General features: G+C 39.7%; 1 protein-coding gene across 2 annotated transcripts in view; it reads right to left on the reverse strand.

Moving 5' to 3' along the window:
• The window catches only part of LOC308138499 (cGMP-dependent protein kinase 1), a gene marked incomplete at its 5' end in the record, with an annotated part of 95,273 nt that overhangs the window by 10,001 nt on the left and 66,124 nt on the right, over nucleotides 1-19,148 (reverse strand). For both annotated transcript variants that reach the window (XM_080507630.1, XM_080507629.1), the window contains 3 exons: nucleotides 3,598-3,663; nucleotides 13,398-13,492; nucleotides 15,509-15,586. In XM_080507630.1, coding sequence (XP_080363756.1) covers nucleotides 3,598-3,663; nucleotides 13,398-13,492; nucleotides 15,509-15,586 — 239 coding nt within the window. The remainder of the gene's footprint in view (nucleotides 1-3,597; nucleotides 3,664-13,397; nucleotides 13,493-15,508; nucleotides 15,587-19,148) is intronic.

A 19,148-nucleotide genomic window follows, 5' to 3' on the forward strand; every position in this document is an offset into this window, starting at 1 on the left:
ACAATGCGGGCGATTCGTGGAAGAAGCTGGTGCAATGTATGACCAGACTGTCAAAAAAAAAAAAAAAAACGCTGCCAGCTCTGATTAAATATTTATCAGTCTGCTTTTAGAGACAAGACTCCAAAAAAAAAATTAAATAAAATAAAAAAAAACACAGATGAAAAGACAGAGCTACCCCGCAGAGGTGTAAAACAGTGTGATGGCAGATGGTGGGTGAGTGGTAATTTTTTAGAGAAAAGTAGAGACTCTGCATAAATGTTTTAGTGAATGAGTTATAGAAGAAAAACACACTGTGCTAAGTGATGAAGGAAACGCTTGATATTATGTGAGTTATCATTAAGCTTAAAATCCCTGCGACTGTTTTGTGCTTTTAGTGAAGTCAGCCAAGTAGTTTTACCGGCTTAAATGCCGCAACCGGCTCTTTTTTAGTGCCCTAATATTCAGAATTAACATCAGAAATCACAAATTCTCATTAGAGTGACTACAGAGAGTGTGGCAGTTAAGGAATGGTAATAATGACATGGTAGCTGCAGGATAATAGGCAACAGAACAAGCGAACACGCTGAAATCAAATCTTCCATGCTCGCCCTCATGGGGAGATCGGGTAAATGAAAAACAACACCCGGCTTATTTCTCTAAAGTATGGAGGCCTCTGCAAAAAGACTTCCAACATCCTGCGAGAACAACTATCTGAGGCAGTTTTCATACAAGCCTCATCAAGCTATCAGCCAGGAGATGCAATGCAGCTGATTTATTTTTCCCCCTGTTGAGACTATAAAGCCTGATAGCTGGGACTGTTCCTGAGTCGAGCTTCTCTTTAAATGTTTGCTTACAGTCTTTTCGCACCGACTGCTTGACGATTGCGTTTATTCCCTCCCTCTTTCCTATGGCTCGTGGAATTATCCTCATCTCACCTCTTGAGCAACACAGTTTCATTTTGAAGCATCACACGCACACACGAGCATGGATACGCACAAAATGGAGAAATGTGCACGATAAATAACAGATGTTTCAAAAGCCCCCTGCGACGGAACCGATCGGGGTTGGTGACGAACATACCATGTGCACGCACACACACACACACACACACACACACACACACACACACACACACACACACACACACACACACACACACACACACACACACACGCAAGCGTGCACAAATACACATAAAGGTCTAACTTTGTGGGCTGTGACTGCATTAGCTGGCTGCATGACAGGCAGCGGTAATCACCTGCGCCGGATGACTCACTCACTATCCCTTCTGCTGCCTCTGAAGAAGGCTACTTTGCGCCTGCTGTGTTCCCTGAGGCCAAAGGGAGGCCCTAAGTAAGGTGATCCTTTTTTTTTTTTCACGGTGCTCAACCCCTGCTGTTTCACTATTTTCACCACCTGACGAAACGCTACTGCTGAGCTGCGCAGGGTCTGCATCCTCCTTATAAAGGTTGTTATATCCAGGCATCTTATGAAGGAGATCGTTCCCACACGAAGTGTCAAACCATGTTACTGTGATGAAAAAGAACAGAGCTTTGGTCTGAGCTGGTATTAGCAGGAGGAACACTGTGAAACAATTGTGACGGATTCCTGCATCGATAAAGCATACTTTCTTTTCTAAAGTTGGAATAAAAAACACATTTTACACCTGACTGTCTGACTTAATTTCACAAAGCCAGTCCCGATCTCTTGAGTTCCTTTTATTGCATCTGCAGCTGGAAAACATTTGCATAACAATGAGATGAGCGCTGTACTGGATCAAACAGGAGGGTTTAGGTGATGATGTGATAACCTTTTATACTCCTAAATCCACAAAGCTGCTATATAAAGTAAGACTATGTAACAGAGGCTGACGACTGGTCACATGAAACACTAAAAGAGACAATTACACATGGATGACCAATAGCACAATGCAAAGTGGAGTGATAATATTACAAATTCGCAGATTATTAGGATTGTATATCTTGGGTTTGCTTTCTGTTTCACATTTGAAAATGTTGGTAAATCATAAAAAGGACTGCACGAGTAAATCTACAGTTAACACTATAAAAACATCTTGAATGTAAATTATCGTTTCATCTTTCATCAATGAAGGTTTGACGATAGTGTATATCCACTAGCTGGTGAATTCAATCTCACAGGTTCAGATAAGAACAATTGAGCTGCATAATTTGTGAAATTTTGTACAACCATATGCAGAGCTTGGTTTGTGTGTACTATAGTATTTCCCCTCTGTTTTCCTTTTGTTCAGATACAGAATAGGGGGCTCCACATTTCAAGGGATGAACGTGTCACTCTGATTTAACGGTGCTGGAACCTGACGACAGCCTAATGTCTTCCAAAGTCAGTGACGGGAGGGTCAACTAAGAGCTGTTGATTGCTACTCGCATTGTCTCGTATACTGTCAACAACTGCTGACAAAGCTAAAATTAAGACAACTCTGAAATGAGTTGTGTGGCCCATAAAACCACGACAGAAACAGACTCGGTTGAACCCTTCATGGGGCAAGTAACTATATATAGATACTTTCAATTTGTTTTTGTTTGTGTAAAACTAACCGTTATAAACTTTGAAATTACAAAACACACCAATGTCTGATTGTCAAACAACATTTTGTGTGATTTGGATGAGGCTGCAGGATTATAAAAGTTTTTTTAAAAAGACATTATGAAAAAATTTCAGCCTCATTAGAAAATTAATTAACTATAAATTGTGAACTACAATGTCAGTTTTGTGCTTTGCGATTACATATGAATATGCTTTGGTATTTATTCTGAGATGAACTATAAAAAGTCACAAATGTTTAAAAAAAAGTGTCTCTTGAAATATTTTATAATAAGAGCTGAGAGTTCAACTTTTATGTTTTTCAAATATGTCAAAAGGTACCCAATAAATATTTCAGTTTTCATCACCTGCTGTACTTCAGTAATAGTGGATTGAGTAACATAGAGTCATTCAATGTTGAATGCACTTTTCTTTTTTCATGAAGATATTGTTGAACTCACACACTTTTAATAGAGGGTTAACCCCAACCCTTTAATCAAAAGATTTGACGATTGAAGAGGATGACGTTGGACATTGGAAATTGAAAAAGTGCAGCGATCCACAAAAATAAAATTGCTGAGTCCATGTTAACATCTCTATAGTTCAAGTTCAACGAATGGCTATTGTTCGGTTCTGAGACTCTCCTTATCTCAAAGAAGAGTGGCTTTTTGAAGCAGTTCCAAAGAGACAATTGTTCATTTCGTGAACTCTTTTTTTTGCTACGAATTAGATTTTTCCCGTTAAATAAAGAAAAGGGACTGACTTTATTGAGTTCACCAACCTTCCCAAAACTTAAATCGACTTCAAGGGTAGTGAACGAATAACAACATTTGTAGTTACACATTAGTTACAATTTTATACAAACAGATTTGTTTTTAATTCAACAATTCACATGTTAATGTCATGTTGTAATAACCAACACTTTTTTCTTTGCATGCTATGTCAAGTGTTCAAAAGATCCCTGTGGGCTACCACATGCCTTCAAGCACCCCATAGGCTGCCGGTGACCAACAACAAGTACAAGGTTCAGTGGGGATTAACTGTTTTCATACTCACTCTCGATCGATGACCAGACAGGTGACCGCCTCCGCTGCGATGACGCTGGCTGTCCTGACGTCTTCCCTGGAGAAAATGAATACACAGCATAATCAGGCACAACAGCAAAATTAGAACATTGGATGTGGTGATCACACACTGCGGAACCATTAATAAATCAAATTAACCATTTTAAATGCCTCGTAAGAGCCGTGTTGAGGGGCACAGTTAAAAGTTAACACCAAGTCATGTCTTATTCAACTCATTTCTCTCCGTACGCGGAGCTGACAGACAATGAGGACATCATTATCAACAGGCAGCACACATCACTGCGGGATTGTCATTACTCTTTATTGTATTTGACGTCAAGTTCATCTTCTTCTGAGGAGTCGCCCCAGTCGCATGAATCTTCTGAGTCCGTTTCCCAGGAATCCATCCTTCACCGTGAAAGATTCTCAGTCTCACGGGGATAAAGTCTGAGTATCACTGAATCAGCACACTGCCCAGGGCAGCCCTTCAACAAAAGATACTTCTGTAGTACTGGTATAGCAATCCAGGCAAAGTGTTATCCACCTTAACACGAAATAAAATACAACTGAAAAACAAGGAATTCCTCGGGGGACGTCCCATAAGCAGATTATTTGGGGGAATAAGGCTTGATGATGAAATTGAAATCCTGACGGAAAGAAGATCAAAAGCAAAAATATAGTTCAATTGATATTCAGAGAGAGTTGACTCACTTTAACTGAAGTGCTAATCGTGACTGAGAATCACGGTCTGCATCTGTTCTGAACTCTAAGACTTGTGGAAACCTATTTCAATGAGCTGAGGCGACAATTCCGACTCACGCTGTGTCAACTCCCTCTGTCCTCACTTGTCCAAAATCCCTCATGGGCACACCCCCCAAACACACACACAACACACACACACACACACACACACACACACACACACACACACACACACACACACACACACACACACACACACACACACACACACACACACACACACACACACACACACACACACACACACACACACACACACACACACACACATATACTAACTCGAACCACTACACTTTAATCTTGCCAAAAACCTAATCTTACAACTAAAACAAGGTTTTATGATTTTTCCAATCACAATATAAATATTTATTTCCATGGATGAATGTGCAATCAATTCAGGATAGATGAGCACAGACTAATACACTTAGAATGTTGTTTTAATGCTTTGCTGGAGACATGGCAGTGACTTACACACATTTCTTGTAGACTATAACCTAAATTACCATAATATTAGAAAACCAATCAAATATAATGATTTTTACAAATGGGGATTTGATTTTGTCCTCATGAGTACAATAGGTTCCTATAAGGATTTCAGTCTCCACTAATACATTTGTGCATGCACAGTATTATGCAGACAGGCAGGGATGTACTCACGCATGCACAAACACACACACACACACGCACGCACACACACACACACACACAGGTGAGAGAGAGGGCTGCATTTTTCAGAAACAAATGAAACATTAGCAGATGACTACCGAGGCCCTCCTGGTAGCGATGCACGTACTGTATTTCACTCACCTCACTACTGATAAGCCGCTATGAACTGCATCAATGTTCTGAACACAATACTCTGGCAAACACTGCGGCACCTGTTCCTCTGTTTCCCCACAACAATATTAAATTCCATTTACACGGGCAAACTGACAGCATTAAAATCTAGTGAGTGAAAACTATTATTAAATATTTCCAAACACATTGAGCTTTAAGAAAATTAAATAAAAAAAAAAACGTAGCCAAAGGTTATAAAAACTATTACAAATGCTCTAACAGATTATACACCCTATTTGTAAGTAGCAGATACTCACTCATCCAGCACAGACACAGGCACACACACACATCTTTCACACTGCAGCGATAATGACTACAGCAACACCCCAAAACTGTTACATGATTCGTCTCTGATAAGGGCGTGTTTGTGTCATCCACCAACCATGGCGATACAACAAATCGACGTAACACTCTGGGATGCCCTGAAATAGTAGTTATGTCAGCATGAATCACCCTGGAGGGACCCTCGAGGTTGTCGTCTTCGAAAGAGTGATGCTGCTACACCTGTTTCTCCCTGTGAGACCGTAGTTGAGGAAAACAACTCGGGGATGCCACGGCATCATCATCATCATCATCATCACCATCGCTCACGGTGGCTAACGTGAAACAAAATCTTTAAACAATGTCTGTCAGCATGATTCATTTGCACACTTGCTGAGTCCGAGTCGTTTGCTCGGCTATAAAGTGTCTCTGCACTCGCTCAGTAGAAAGAAATGCATGCATAGATGCACTCAAAGTAGCTGCATGCAGTGTCTGGTATGCCCCTTGGACTTACACGGGAGACTGTGGTGTTGATTTCCTGTAGATGGTTGCAGTGAACTCAGTAATTAGACAGTGATCGAGTGTCCCTGGAAGGAGGTTATGAAAATAACGTATGCTTGGAAGCAGAGAGTTTGGCTGGATCCGGGGGAGGCAAGGAATAAGAGTAAAGATGAGGTCAGGACAGGGGCAGGAACAAGAGGCGGCTCTGGGACACAACAAGTGAACTGAGCTTCAGTTCTGTTTCAAAAGTGTATTCAGATGGGTCAAGGGCATTTACAGAGGTAATTTGTAGGCTCTACAGACAGCTGCAACAAATAAACACTTCTGTGATTATTTACAATCTCTGGGATTGATTTTCTGAAAACATTAAATCTTTTTTTTTTAATCATTATTCTTGTGGGGAGGGGGCTAAAGCCATGTTTTCAGGTTTTTTTTAACAGGTGCATATCTTCAGTCTGGAATTCCCTTGTGTGGGAGCCAGAGATCATGTCTTTGCCTGCTCTGAGGTTTACCAAATTAGATTTTCACAAACCAAATAAAGTCATCAGATACTTTGTATTCACAACAGTGGTTTTACTGTTACTTTGGGGGAAAATCAGAGATTTAGAGCCTTTCTTTGAGATAATCTGGTCGGCCTCCGAGGCATAAAAGTTGGTTGTCTTGTTCTCTGTTTTGGCGGGTGTCTTTTTGTGCAAATTCCCAAACTTCTCTTAATCTCTTTATCTCCATGTTACTTGCTGTCTTTATACAGTATTTGAAGTTTTCAGACTTGCCACTTGCCAATTTGTTGCATGTATATCATGTACTTATGCTGTTCCTTTTGTCCCAGCCTTATTGATACGCACCAGGCATGGGCACGTTGTCTTTTTATTGCTCTGTCTCTCTCTCCCTCGCTCCCTTGTGCCAGTAATGGTCGATCACTGTCCACCTGTGGGGTTCAAGGACGCCATCATGACTGGTATCGCAGACTTGAGCCAGCCAATCAGGTTTCAGCTCATCAGGAGTCCACAAGGCTGCTCTTTATGTCCTGGCTTCTTCATGCTATTCATTACTCATTTTAAAAATGCAATGTTTGTGTGGAGAGACTGTGGATACAGTAACTTTGTTGTACCTTTTGTGGGGTGTTATATGTTATACTAGTTTATTGGCCGGTGTCCCATTTGTATTTCAAGTTTCCCTTTTTTTTCAGATTGGTTGATTCAAGGTTTTCCTGTTGTTCTTTCTTTTCTACAGTAAAAAAGACTAAGCCTTGTTTCATTAAGTTATTTTCATTCACTTTCATTCCTCTCCCACATTGTTTCTGAACCTTTTCGCATTCCTTTGTGTTTTGGATTTGTGCACTGCAGTTACATTTTATGTACTGAATATTTGTTTTTCTATCATAGCCACTTTGTCTGGTCTTCTCTCATTCAATGATTTGTGTTCGTCACTGTTTTTTTTAACAATGGAATGTCTGTTGTAGTCTTTTACGCTTGCCAAGATTTAGAATACGTTTTTTGATTTGGAAAACAAATGTATATGTTATGTCTTGTCAAGTGTGTTAATGTTTAGTGTTTCATTTCATTTCTTTCCTTCGTTCAGGTTCCTGTTAAGTCTTTCATTTCATGCACTTCCGTTTACTTACCTTTTCCGCCTCATTCTAACTTAACATTATCTTGTACTAAACCTTACCTGTTTGGTCTTGCCAATAAAACAGCTTCCTGTGTGAAACCGGAGTTATCAGCAGTTTACTCCTAATAATTTTGTGATTTCGGGTTAAATTTCAGTTTGCATTTCAGACTCCCTCTGTTTTGAATGTAAACTGCATCGTAGTGGCTGAAATGACCCCAAATAGACAATTTAATAAAACATAGAAAAGATTATTCTTTTGTGGATGAGACTTTCATTTCATGCTAGAAAGTAATAAAGATACAAAGAAAGGCTTTGATGAGTGTAAGTAGATTTAATGTGATGTCCATGAAGACATCAACACAATTAACCTGAATAGCTTTACTTTGAAAAAATGTCTCCCCCAGCATTGTATATCGTAAAGCTTTTACTTGAGCTGAGATGTTTTAAGTATTCTTCATCTGTACTTCTTTACCAATGTGAGATTGTGAATGGTGCCAGCAAGCAGTTCACAAAAGCTGTGAAGTCTTTTCACATCATGAAGGAAAGATTGCAATGTTCCTTCCAATCAGCCTAAAGTGTCAAAAATTGTCAGACGCAAAAAAAATGTTGAGAATCACCACTTTCATATTGCAGATTTCTTGAGACAGGTCCCTGACAGTTGAGTAAAAGCTTTCACAGGCTGCTGCTCAAATGCTTCAGTGAACAGCTTCATGAGCGTTTGTGCAGCTTTTTTCTGTTAAGCGGGAAGGCTGCTTTTTCACAGATGGTAAACTCACCTTCCAAATCATATCAAACATTGTTGTTGTTTTTTTCAAATTTTTCAAATTTTTTGAGGCAGTCACTTTTAGTTTATGGAAAATAAAATTTAATAATTTCAATCAAATTATCTATACAATGATGTGTTATATGTCATGGAAAATCGAATAACAAACTATGTCCAAGTTTGGCTATTCAAAGTTAAGATTAAAGATGACAGCAATTTTCAAACGTTTCACCCTTTTAACTGGGCACCTCTCGGCTTCCCACGTACAGAATTGTTATTTTGTTCCTTGCCTTAAATAGGTATTTTGAAAAACAGTGTTTGTGTTTTTTACATCACTGTATCAAACCTCTTCTTGGATCACACAGGAGATCAGTCTGCCAACTGGGTTCAGACTGATGACATTGTTTTTATTCTTTCTTTTTCTTTTCTTTTTTTATTAAAAGCTCTGTAACTGTTGCCAACTCTCACTGCTTACCCCTGATTTCTGAGATTCTTAGTTTCCGACACCCAAAATAAGGTTTTGGACCTGTGGGAAACTCTGCCGTCTCTATTCATAACTTTATTGCCATACAACAGTTGTGGATGTTTCCAAAATAAAATGTGCATCATGGGATTTTGTTCGAGAAAGAACTTCTCAAATGGCCTCAGAAGAGCTCATTTGTCTCTTGTTTCCTATGCTGTTGGGGCAAGTACCGAGAGCAGTAATGTCTTCAAATGTCGATGATGTGCTTTAAAAGAGTGGCTATCAAGATTTTTCCATGGAGTCACTCTAAAGGCTGAAATCCCCCGACGATGATCTTTGATTGACCAAAACAATGTAGTGAAGGCAAAGGTTGACAGGTTGATGCACCGTCTCTCACCAAGATACAGCAAAAGCCTTTAAAATAAAGTGACAGGTTGTTTTTCACAACATCAGAGCAGGTAAGGCGCTCTCTGTCCCCGGGTTGTGAACCACAACTTTAAAAGAATTGCATATATACAGAGCATCAGTCATATATTGAATTAAATAGAAATAGCTGCCACACAGTAGTGCAGTAGTTAGCACTCTCCCATAATAGCAAACATTTCTCTAGTTTTATAGGTATTGCTTTAGAAATCATTGACTGAATACAGCTGTGTTCAGCCCAATTCTGCTTTGTTAGTCTGGTGCTGGAGGCAAAATTTGCAAAGAAATGATGTAGAGCCATTCAAAAAGGTGTTGATTCTGGCTCAGCAGCTCAGCATAATGTCATCCGGCAGTGGGCTGCACTGGCAAATAAAAGACAGTATGTGCAAATGGTTAGAGCAGAGACGGGTAACAAGAGTCATCCTGGGAGTGGAGGTGGCAAAAGGCTATGCATTCTTCACTTAAGTATAAGTGCAGACATTTGGAAGAAAAAAAAAAAAAAAGAAAGAAAGAAAAGAAAAGAGGCCAAAAATCGAAAAACACTGGTTCATTTCACTAAAGCTCAAGTTAAAAGTAAATGTTCCAGCCAAAGAACAAAAGTGAAATATATCCCTTTGAAGGACAGTTCCAGGGGGCTCTTTAGTCCTTTGAGCCCAGAACTTCAATCATTTCTCTTCAACGTGGACATAGGTGGTGGGTGTGGGTGTGTGGCTTTACGGCCAGGGTGACCAGCTTCATGTGCACCTGCTTTTAAAATAAAATGTGTCCCAGTCCCAGACATCACATTCAATAGGTGCTTTTTCTCTGCAGTCAAGTCAAAATCTCATCTGTTAAATCTGGACACGTCCTTTATGTCTTTTTTGTCCTTCTTCTGTCATTTATGAACGGCGCTGATGGTTACTCAAGACTATATTCTCTGTATTGAACAGCAGGGCATACATGAATGAATGAATGAATGAACTTCAACATTATTGTATTTTTTTTCCAGAAATCTTACTTAAATTTCAGTTTCAGCATTTTGCTGCCATTATATTCGATTTTCATTGTCATTTATTTACTATTGTATTTTGATTAATTTCATTAACTACCTTGGTTTTCAATCATTTCTCAGTGATAATTACAATCAGTGCATGTTTTGTTTTGATCATAAAATGTATTGTTTTCTTGTTTCAAAATTATTTGTGCTATTATCACCATGCCAATTATGACCATAGCACAATGAATTGTATTAACATGGACGGATGGATTTATGGATGGATGGATGGATGGATGGATGGATGGATGGATATGACATGTCACATTTCTCCCAATGACATTCGAGTTTTTGGAGAAAATAGAAAGCAAACACTACCTCAGATCTCTGAACTGAAGCCCCCACAAACACACACGCACGCACGCACGCACGCACGCACGCACGCACGCACGCACGCACGCACGCACACACACACACACACACACACACACACACACAGTGCACCCAGGAAGAAAGGCAGGTCAGATCACACAGTGTCTGAGGTCTTGACGAGACCAGAAGGTTCACACTTCACATCCACAGACAGGAAGAATTTGACATTGGTTATTTCCAAACAACACACTCGATGCTGGGAAGAACCTCTTTTCCTGGAGCATCAGTCCACTGAGACGAGGTCCGTGTACATATATATAGTGGCGTATTCATTCAGGCCTTTGCATGCACCAACCCTTCGGAGAAAACATGTAACCTGATATCTTAATGGTCTCACAACAGGCAGCAACACTCACACAAGCTGTTACAAACCATTAAAGCTGTCTGAAGGAGAGACTTTGATTTGTAAATATGTTGTTCTCACTGATCAAAGGCGAGGTCTTCAGATAGACAGAGTAGCCTTTGTGTCGGGGGGCTATTGAGTTTCATGAGGAAGAACATACACGGTTAACTCCTAATCACAAAAGGGCCCTGCAGAAGAGCCCTATGATCAAAAGCCTGCTTTCGAAGATATTCTGCATCGCAGTCATTTGAATTTGCAAGACATGCTTGACCATCAAAGGTGTATTTTAAAAAAGCCTCACTCACTCAAGACAAAAGGTGTTTATTATGACACTACAAGACAATAGCATGTAGACACCGAGGTGGGAAGAGCACCTTGTATCGCAAAAGAAAAGGTTTGCTTGATTAAACAACGTATGCAAAGGTTTGGAAGAAGCCCGGAAACCAGCCACAAATTCAGAAGTTATTCTGGGAAACACTACAAATAAATTCATATTTTCATCTAAATGCTAATATATCATGTGGGTTCTAGCTCTGAAGCTCTTTTGTGGAGAGTCAGCGGCATATGTTGGGACTTGTAGTACGTTCTACAACGCTCCCAGGAAATAACTGCATTAATGTTGTTTTTCAAAAAGCTGAGCTGAGTTTCTTCACCGTTATAGATTTGTATTATTTTGTTATCTTAGTCATACTCTCATTCCTCAAACAGCTCAAAGTTACACCTCATTTCAAGAGCCACACAGCCTCCCTTACCTTACACGTCCCCAATGCATTTTAATGCTCTCTCATTGTCTGTGTATCATAGTCATCAGCACTGATATATGGTGAAAACCTGCCCATCTGTGCAATCTGTTGCATTTGACATCACATGACAAATGGATCCTGTTTCTTTTGAAAATAAAAAAAAATAAACGATAGTTTACTGGTTTGACAGCGCAGTGCATGGGATTTATTAAAGTCTACAGGTTTCTTTCCTGACTCAGACTAATTGTGCATGCATTTTAAAGATCTCAGGGTACTGAATCGATTTGGGTTGGCTGTCTCACTTTGCAACCACAAGGTGGCGACATCTCCATTTTTTAAATGCTCTCACTTGTCTGCTGTGTGCATTCTGATGTGCGTGCACACGCGCACATTTTCTCAGTTTGTGAGTGACCCCTGACAGATACAACGTACTTAAGACTATTTTTGACCTCCACAGTCTCTCTGTTTCAATAATGCATCGGGCAGGGAGGCGCGCAGTCATGACAAGACAGAACAAACAGCGGGATAAAAATATCACTTCGGGGTTCTTAGTCTTTGATGCCACGAGCTATATAAAATAGTTTAACAACACTCAAAAGTTCTTAGAGTCAAAGTATTTCAGTGCTTAGATGTTACTGGATGTTAGCAGCAGAAGTGAATCATCTGGTCGCTGTAATATATACAACACACTTATTTAAAACCAGCCTCAGTTTCACAGCTTACAACAGCCTGCTGGCACAGACTTACACAGAACACAATTGTGTCATGCAGACCACTGGATAGTTTTGGTTTATGTTGGCTCAATTCATGTATATTTGCACTCAGTTGTTAGTGACAGCAATCATTGCATTAAATGGGAAGAGATGGAGAGGATGTGAACATTCATGAATAGAATCAAGGGCAACATGAAGATGCCTGTGGTAAACAGAACATGTGCAATGAGTGAAAGACAAAAGAATCTAAGGAGTGCATAGATAGTATTGTCTAAATGAGACGTGTTTTCAGCTCTGGGCACTCGACTCCCAAACACCAAATTCCAGGCACAATAAGTGCCTTCTCCCCTGGAGTCAGTGTGACACGAACGTGTAAAAAAAACAGCCCAGACGAGCTGTCGCTTAGTGGAGTGGTGAGGGATCTCCACTGTCACGTAGGCATACATGCGGTTTTTTTTTTGTTTTATTCCAAGGACTCTTAATTTGAGGAGAGAGACGAATAGATCTCTGTAAATGTGTGCACGGTTATTTGTAGACTTTGCAAAAACAAAAAGCTGGAGGTAAAAAACAAAGCTATCTTCTTTGTTTACATAGATAAGAGTCTGATTGCATCATTATAACAAAACCAAGTTAAAAATAACACCAAGATGTATATATCTGAGATTTTGAACTTTTTGGATTGCTCTCCTTTAAAGAGTGTCCCGTCAAATAGAGGAATCGTTTCAGTTACATACTCAGTAAGTCAAGCAAGATAATGTGAGTAAAACCCAAACATTTAGCAGGTTATCACAGCTGTCAAGAAGTGTGAGGGATGAGAAGGGCCAGAGGCTGTTAGAGAGTCACATGTTAACACGATAAGAGGGGATATAAAAGACAAATGTGAATGAAAATGAGAGGGAAAGCAGGAAAAGAATGGAAGACAGAAGAAACAAACTGAAAGAGACAGCATTATTAGGAGCAAGCTTACCCTTGAAGTGCTTTCTCCCCAAACCAGTCTCCTTTGCCGAGGGCGCGGAGGTAGACAGGCTCTCCGTTGGGCAAGTCTTCTCTAGTCACGTTGACCTGGCAAAAAGAGAGAAAGGTAGGAGAATGAGAAAAAGAAGAGAGTGTGACATGAGGAAAATGGAACAGAAACTGAAGAGGAATAAGTGATTAATCACGGAGATGAGTGGCATGAAGAGTGGGAATATTTAATTTACACTTCATTCCTTAAATGTGAGGCGTCAGTGATCTCTCGAAACTACAATTTAATCAGATTGTTACAAATAAAAAGAAGAATTGCCCTGACGGATGAATATGTGCATGTTTGGAACAGGTAACTGTTACCAGTGTGCTGGATGTGGGAGGCTCTGCTGAACACTTCATTAGCGACATGACATGTGAGTGATAGAGCTCTGCCGTTGACTGACGACTTTACAAATAGAACCGATGGCACTTGAGTAGATTTTGGACGGAGGTGAAGGAAAGCGATCATTACGCCTCATGAAGGGTATTATCTTTATCCATTTGTCAGCCCTGCATGGGAATAGGAGCGGTAGCATGTCCAGCTCCACCTGAGTGACAGTGTAATTATTTGTGATCCCATGTGACAAAGAAGTCAGGAAAGAAAGTGGAGAGGCATAGAAGAGGGAAAAGACCAAAGAGAAGGATTTGGGCAAGTTGTGTGAAGCCCAAATGAGTCTTTCAGGCAGGGCGCGTTGTCTGAAGTGATGAAAGAGACAAAGTGAGAGATGTGGAAATAACCAAGTGGAGAGCTGAGATAAGGTCAGGAGTTTGTGCCTTTGTGTGTTTGTGCATGTGTTCTAGTCTGCCTTCACATATCCAGAGTGCAGTGTCGCTGATCTGACCTTGTTCAGTAGTTCAGTCAGTCTGTTCTCAGTCAACAGAAAATAATACAGAAAATAGCAGTGTATCCTCCTCTTGTACATAGAAAATATTAATCTACCTTGTATTTGAGGAGTTGGCAGTGAATAAGTCCAATTCACTTGGATTTGAAGACTTCTCTTTGTCACCAACATGTTCCTGCTGGCACCTTTCCACCCTTCATGATATGTGGGTGTTTCGATTCTATCGAAACAAAATCTGACGTGATTGCTCTGTAGATCCCTTGAGCTGCAGGTCTGGTGCGGTCCTACTGGAGTATGAATGCCACACGGACCAAAGATGTCTAAATAAACCAGACAGAGGATGTGACAGCCGTCAAAAGCGCTGCTGTTGCAGCAGATCGGCTTGTGTCTGTATCTGCGACAAAGGAATTTCCTGTTTTAAAGTCTGTATACATTTTTGAAACCACCATGAGCTCTCAGGTGGTATTAAAAAATACCAACCCCACAACAAAATCCGTGCATTCAGCACCGCAGACAGTATTGTTATGATAACGTAAAAAAAAATATATGGGATAATATGCATCAATAACGGAACAGCTATGATTTCTGTTTTCAATTTTTGGTTAGATATATTTTAAAAATGTGTTGAGTGAATACAAAATAGATTTGAGATTTGTTTTTGTTTTTTTGGTTTGTCTTTAAAATAAGAATTATGGTGGAAATAAAGGCACATTCTGGTAACAGAGGAAGAATAAAGGATGTGGAAGGTGAAAACCAAACACGAAGAGGCAGAGGTGAGAGAAAAGGTGTGAAATGGGCTGGAGGAACCGCTTTGGAAACAGGACAGTGGGAGGATGACGAAGATGAAGATACAGACGAGAGAAAATGAGGGGGAAGAGAAGCTGAAATCAGGAACGCAAAAGCAGCCCAACAGTATGAAAGTGAGACAGGACCAGGCTCAGGGTGAAAGCCACCATTGATTACCAAGGTGAAATCAAAGTGACTCCATTCTCTCTCTCTCTCTCTTTTTTTTAGATGCTCCTATCATTGTTGGATGAGATGATGAAAGAGGTGCCACTTCCGTCACTCTTTCCCACTATTTCATGATGATGGATGACAACCGAGTCCCACCCAAACACACCTCTCATTTGCTCTGAAGATATACGTATCTTCTGCTGTATGGCACATTGAGATGTGCATTGAGATGTCACTGATGATTATTCCAGCAGTAAGCTGCAGGCGCTTCACTCACCTTCCCTTTACTGATGATGAAGAAGGTGTCGCCTCTTGCCCCTTGTCTGATGATGTACTCTCCATCTTCATAATGTGTCTGTGGGAGAGGAGAGGAGAGGAGAGGAGAGGAGAGGAGAGGAGAGGAGAGGAGAGGAGAGGAGAGGAGAGGAGAGGAGAGGAGAGGAGAGGAGAGGAGAGGAGAGGAGAGGAGAGGAGAGGAGATGCATGAGTTGGGCTCATTATAATTGTTTTGTCTCCTTGCATTTATCTGAGGTGAGACAATCTCACCAGAGAGAAGAAGTACTCCTCAGAGAAGGTAGAACTGAATTGGGTGCAGTGAGATAAATCACAATTTTCTAGTTAGAACGGGCAAATCATGTGAGGTGATTTGCACCCTTCCGACCTTGAATATGAAAACGCAGGTAAACGAAAACGAAAGGGTGAATGAAGGAACTAATGAAGCTGCAGTCACATATGAAGGCATGTCACAGTGCACTGCCGAGGAGCAACACTAATATAGGAAGTCCATCCATCAATCGATTTTCTATATCCAGTAATCCTATTCAGGCTTGAGTTGTGGATCACATCATGACATGCAGTGACTGAATAGGCTGTGGTTTAGACTGGCTGCTAGTACAACACAAGGTTGACACACATCCAGCAGAAGAAGATAATGTTCTTCCCTCACATTCAAGCCTTGTGTTGAAAATAACCTTGAGCTAGATGCATTTGCTCCAAGGGCAGTTTTATAAAGGGCAAGGTAAAGCCATTGGTGAGGGGTGACATAACAATAAGATGGGGAAAAAAGGACTGTTGCCATTGAAAAAAAAAAACTAATATAACCTGGTATTATGATCTTGGAAAGCAAAGCACTGACAAACTTTCCAAAGGACCAATGATCTATGTTTTTATTTTCCAAGCAAAGTACTTGGAACGCTGCGCCCCAACTCACAATTTCTGATGTCAAAAGCCTCAAATTAAAATACAAAACGACACAAACATCTTCAGTAGCTTCTGCATCACAGTTGGCATTTGCAGCATTTCTATTCCTACAATGTTTCCACCAATGAAAGCGACTTTACATCTTACACAGTAAACATCTGCTGTGCACTATCCAAAAGCACAGTTCACATTTAACCATCGCTGCTGTCTTCAGTTTAGTCTGTTTCTATTTATTTGTTTATTTACATCCTATAGTACTTTTTTTCTCAAGCAGGTTTTTAAGGACATAAAAAGACTTGCTAGAGCTCACTAACTGAAAATCATTCAGAGACCTAAAGGATCCAATAAAGCAGAGGGCAAGGGAGAGGATGACATCATTGATTTGATCATAATCCCAATCACACCAATTTACCAAACCTCTGCTAATCAACAATCAGACTCTCTGTTTAGTGTTTGGAAATGTAAGAAAACACTCATGGCCTGATCTAGTAATGCCTTATAAAAACCAGCACCAACATGAAATTGCAAGCGCACACATGCACACACACAGATGTGTGTTTGCGCTCATGAATATGAAATATTGCCTGTGTGTTCCAGACTATTAAACACTGGGAGGAGTACATGCAAATAAATTAATGTACAACAAACAATGTGACTTACGTCCTCTAAAGACGCCTGCGTTGTTTATCATTTTTACCGCACATGAAAAGAAAGGTGGTGCACATCGTCTCAGCCTCCAGCAGGAATGCTGCTGTTATTGTTTCCTCAGCTGACTAACCATGACTTTTGTTCATGCACTTCATCATAATATCAGATTATATATTTGATTCTGTTCCTCAAAATTTGTCTTTTTCACCGAGATCGCATGATTTTTTTTTTGCTGTCAAATTCTGATGTATTTTCTGTGAGGCGCCAACATTCCTCCATTAAACACTTCCAAATCTGCATTTTTGTGTTTGTGGGCAGCCGATCCCTCCATGGTGAGCACAGTCACAGTTTAAAGCTCTGCACCATCCTCGTGCAGAAAGGGTCTAAAGCACACAAAACCCTCACATCAATACTCTTTTTTTGTTTTTTGTGCGCAAGAGCACTCATGATGCTATTCTAAGCAAATCACCAGAAAAAAAGCACAAAAACTGCTTTATTTTTGCATGACCATACAGCTTACCATGCTCTTTGCAATAAATCAGGCCCTAATTGGAGAAATCAAACATCTCACTTCACAAGTGCGTTTTGGGTTTTTTTCAGTTTAATTTGAGCTGCGTGTTGTGGTTCTAAATCAAGATTTGCTGTCTGTATTTCTCAAGCATTTGTCATAATGAGAAGAATAAATTGTGACAATAACCATATCGTAATTCAGCAAATGTCACACAACTTGCATCTGAAAAATATGATGAAGAAATCACTGATGGCACAGGCACACACAATGATAGCTGTTTGTCTTTCAGCAGAAGCAAAATATCTTAGCACTTCGATATTGCTCTCACTATTACTATCATGAAATTACTTTTGATTTTAGAACCATGAGGAAAGTTTACAGACAATAACAATATTTTGATGCTCCAAAAAGAGGAAAGTTGGCTTCAAAATATTGACTCATGTATGCATGCATGTATGTATGTATGTATGTATGTATGTATGTGTGTATGTATGTATGTATGTATGTATGTATGTATGTATGTATGTGTAATATAATTGAAGTATGCCTCATCTGTATGGTTAGAAAGTACAGTTAAATAAAAAAATAACTCTATAACCACATACACACTTCTCGGAAATTGTTCAGCATGCTTCATTATGCCTAAGATCATCTCACTATGTTCATGACACAGAAACAACAAACTAATAAAAACCCCTCCTTCCATCTATCTTTTATATTGCTTTATGGAATTCTGTATCACAGGTGGCTTGAGCTGCTCCCATCAGACTGTGGATGATGCAATTCAGAAAAGATCAGTGTGGGTTTTTGAGTCTTTTTAGACACCTATGAAGCACTTTGAGCTGTCTAAATAAAGAAGAATTACCTGATTTATTGATCAAAGCAGCAGGAATGACTTTCTTAATATTGTGCATCATTGCTGTGCTTATTTCATTTTTCCTGTTTTATGACAATCCTGTTCTGTATTAATTAAGCCCATTCAGTATTTGGCAAGGTGACTGCAATACAGCGTGCATGCTAATGTTTTGTTTGATGTCTGAATTTTGTTTAAGCACATCAACTTACCTGAACTAATGAAAGTTATGTGTCTGTATGGTTCAAAATCAAGATAAGATTCCAAATTCTAGTACTATTCAGGGATTTTCTCAATGTGTCGCCAATGTAGCATTTAGGGTTGAAATTTGAATCATATAAGACTATTTTACATTTGCATATTCAACATTTTTTGTCATAAGTACATGTTAAATACAATCCCGTTCCATAAAATTGAAATAAAATAATAATATTACCTGATCAGAGTTTTGTATTTTGAATTTCTGTTTGAATTTCTTGGTGGGGGTGAAATACAGAAATGACACAGAAAATGTGCTTTAAAGCTTAAAGTAACTATGCCGGATTGAAAACGTGTCAGTAAGCATGATGTATAAACACATAATTCCACAGGCATGCTCATTTGTAGTCTCATCATAACAACATTTCGACGGATATACAAACTTTACGACAAACAACCCCTCATCTCCATAACTTATAGAGTTTCCAGAATACTTGACATGTTTTT

Source organism: Blennius ocellaris (genome assembly GCF_963422515.1).
Source record: "Blennius ocellaris genome assembly, chromosome: 13".
NCBI lineage: Eukaryota > Metazoa > Chordata > Actinopteri > Blenniiformes > Blenniidae > Blennius > Blennius ocellaris.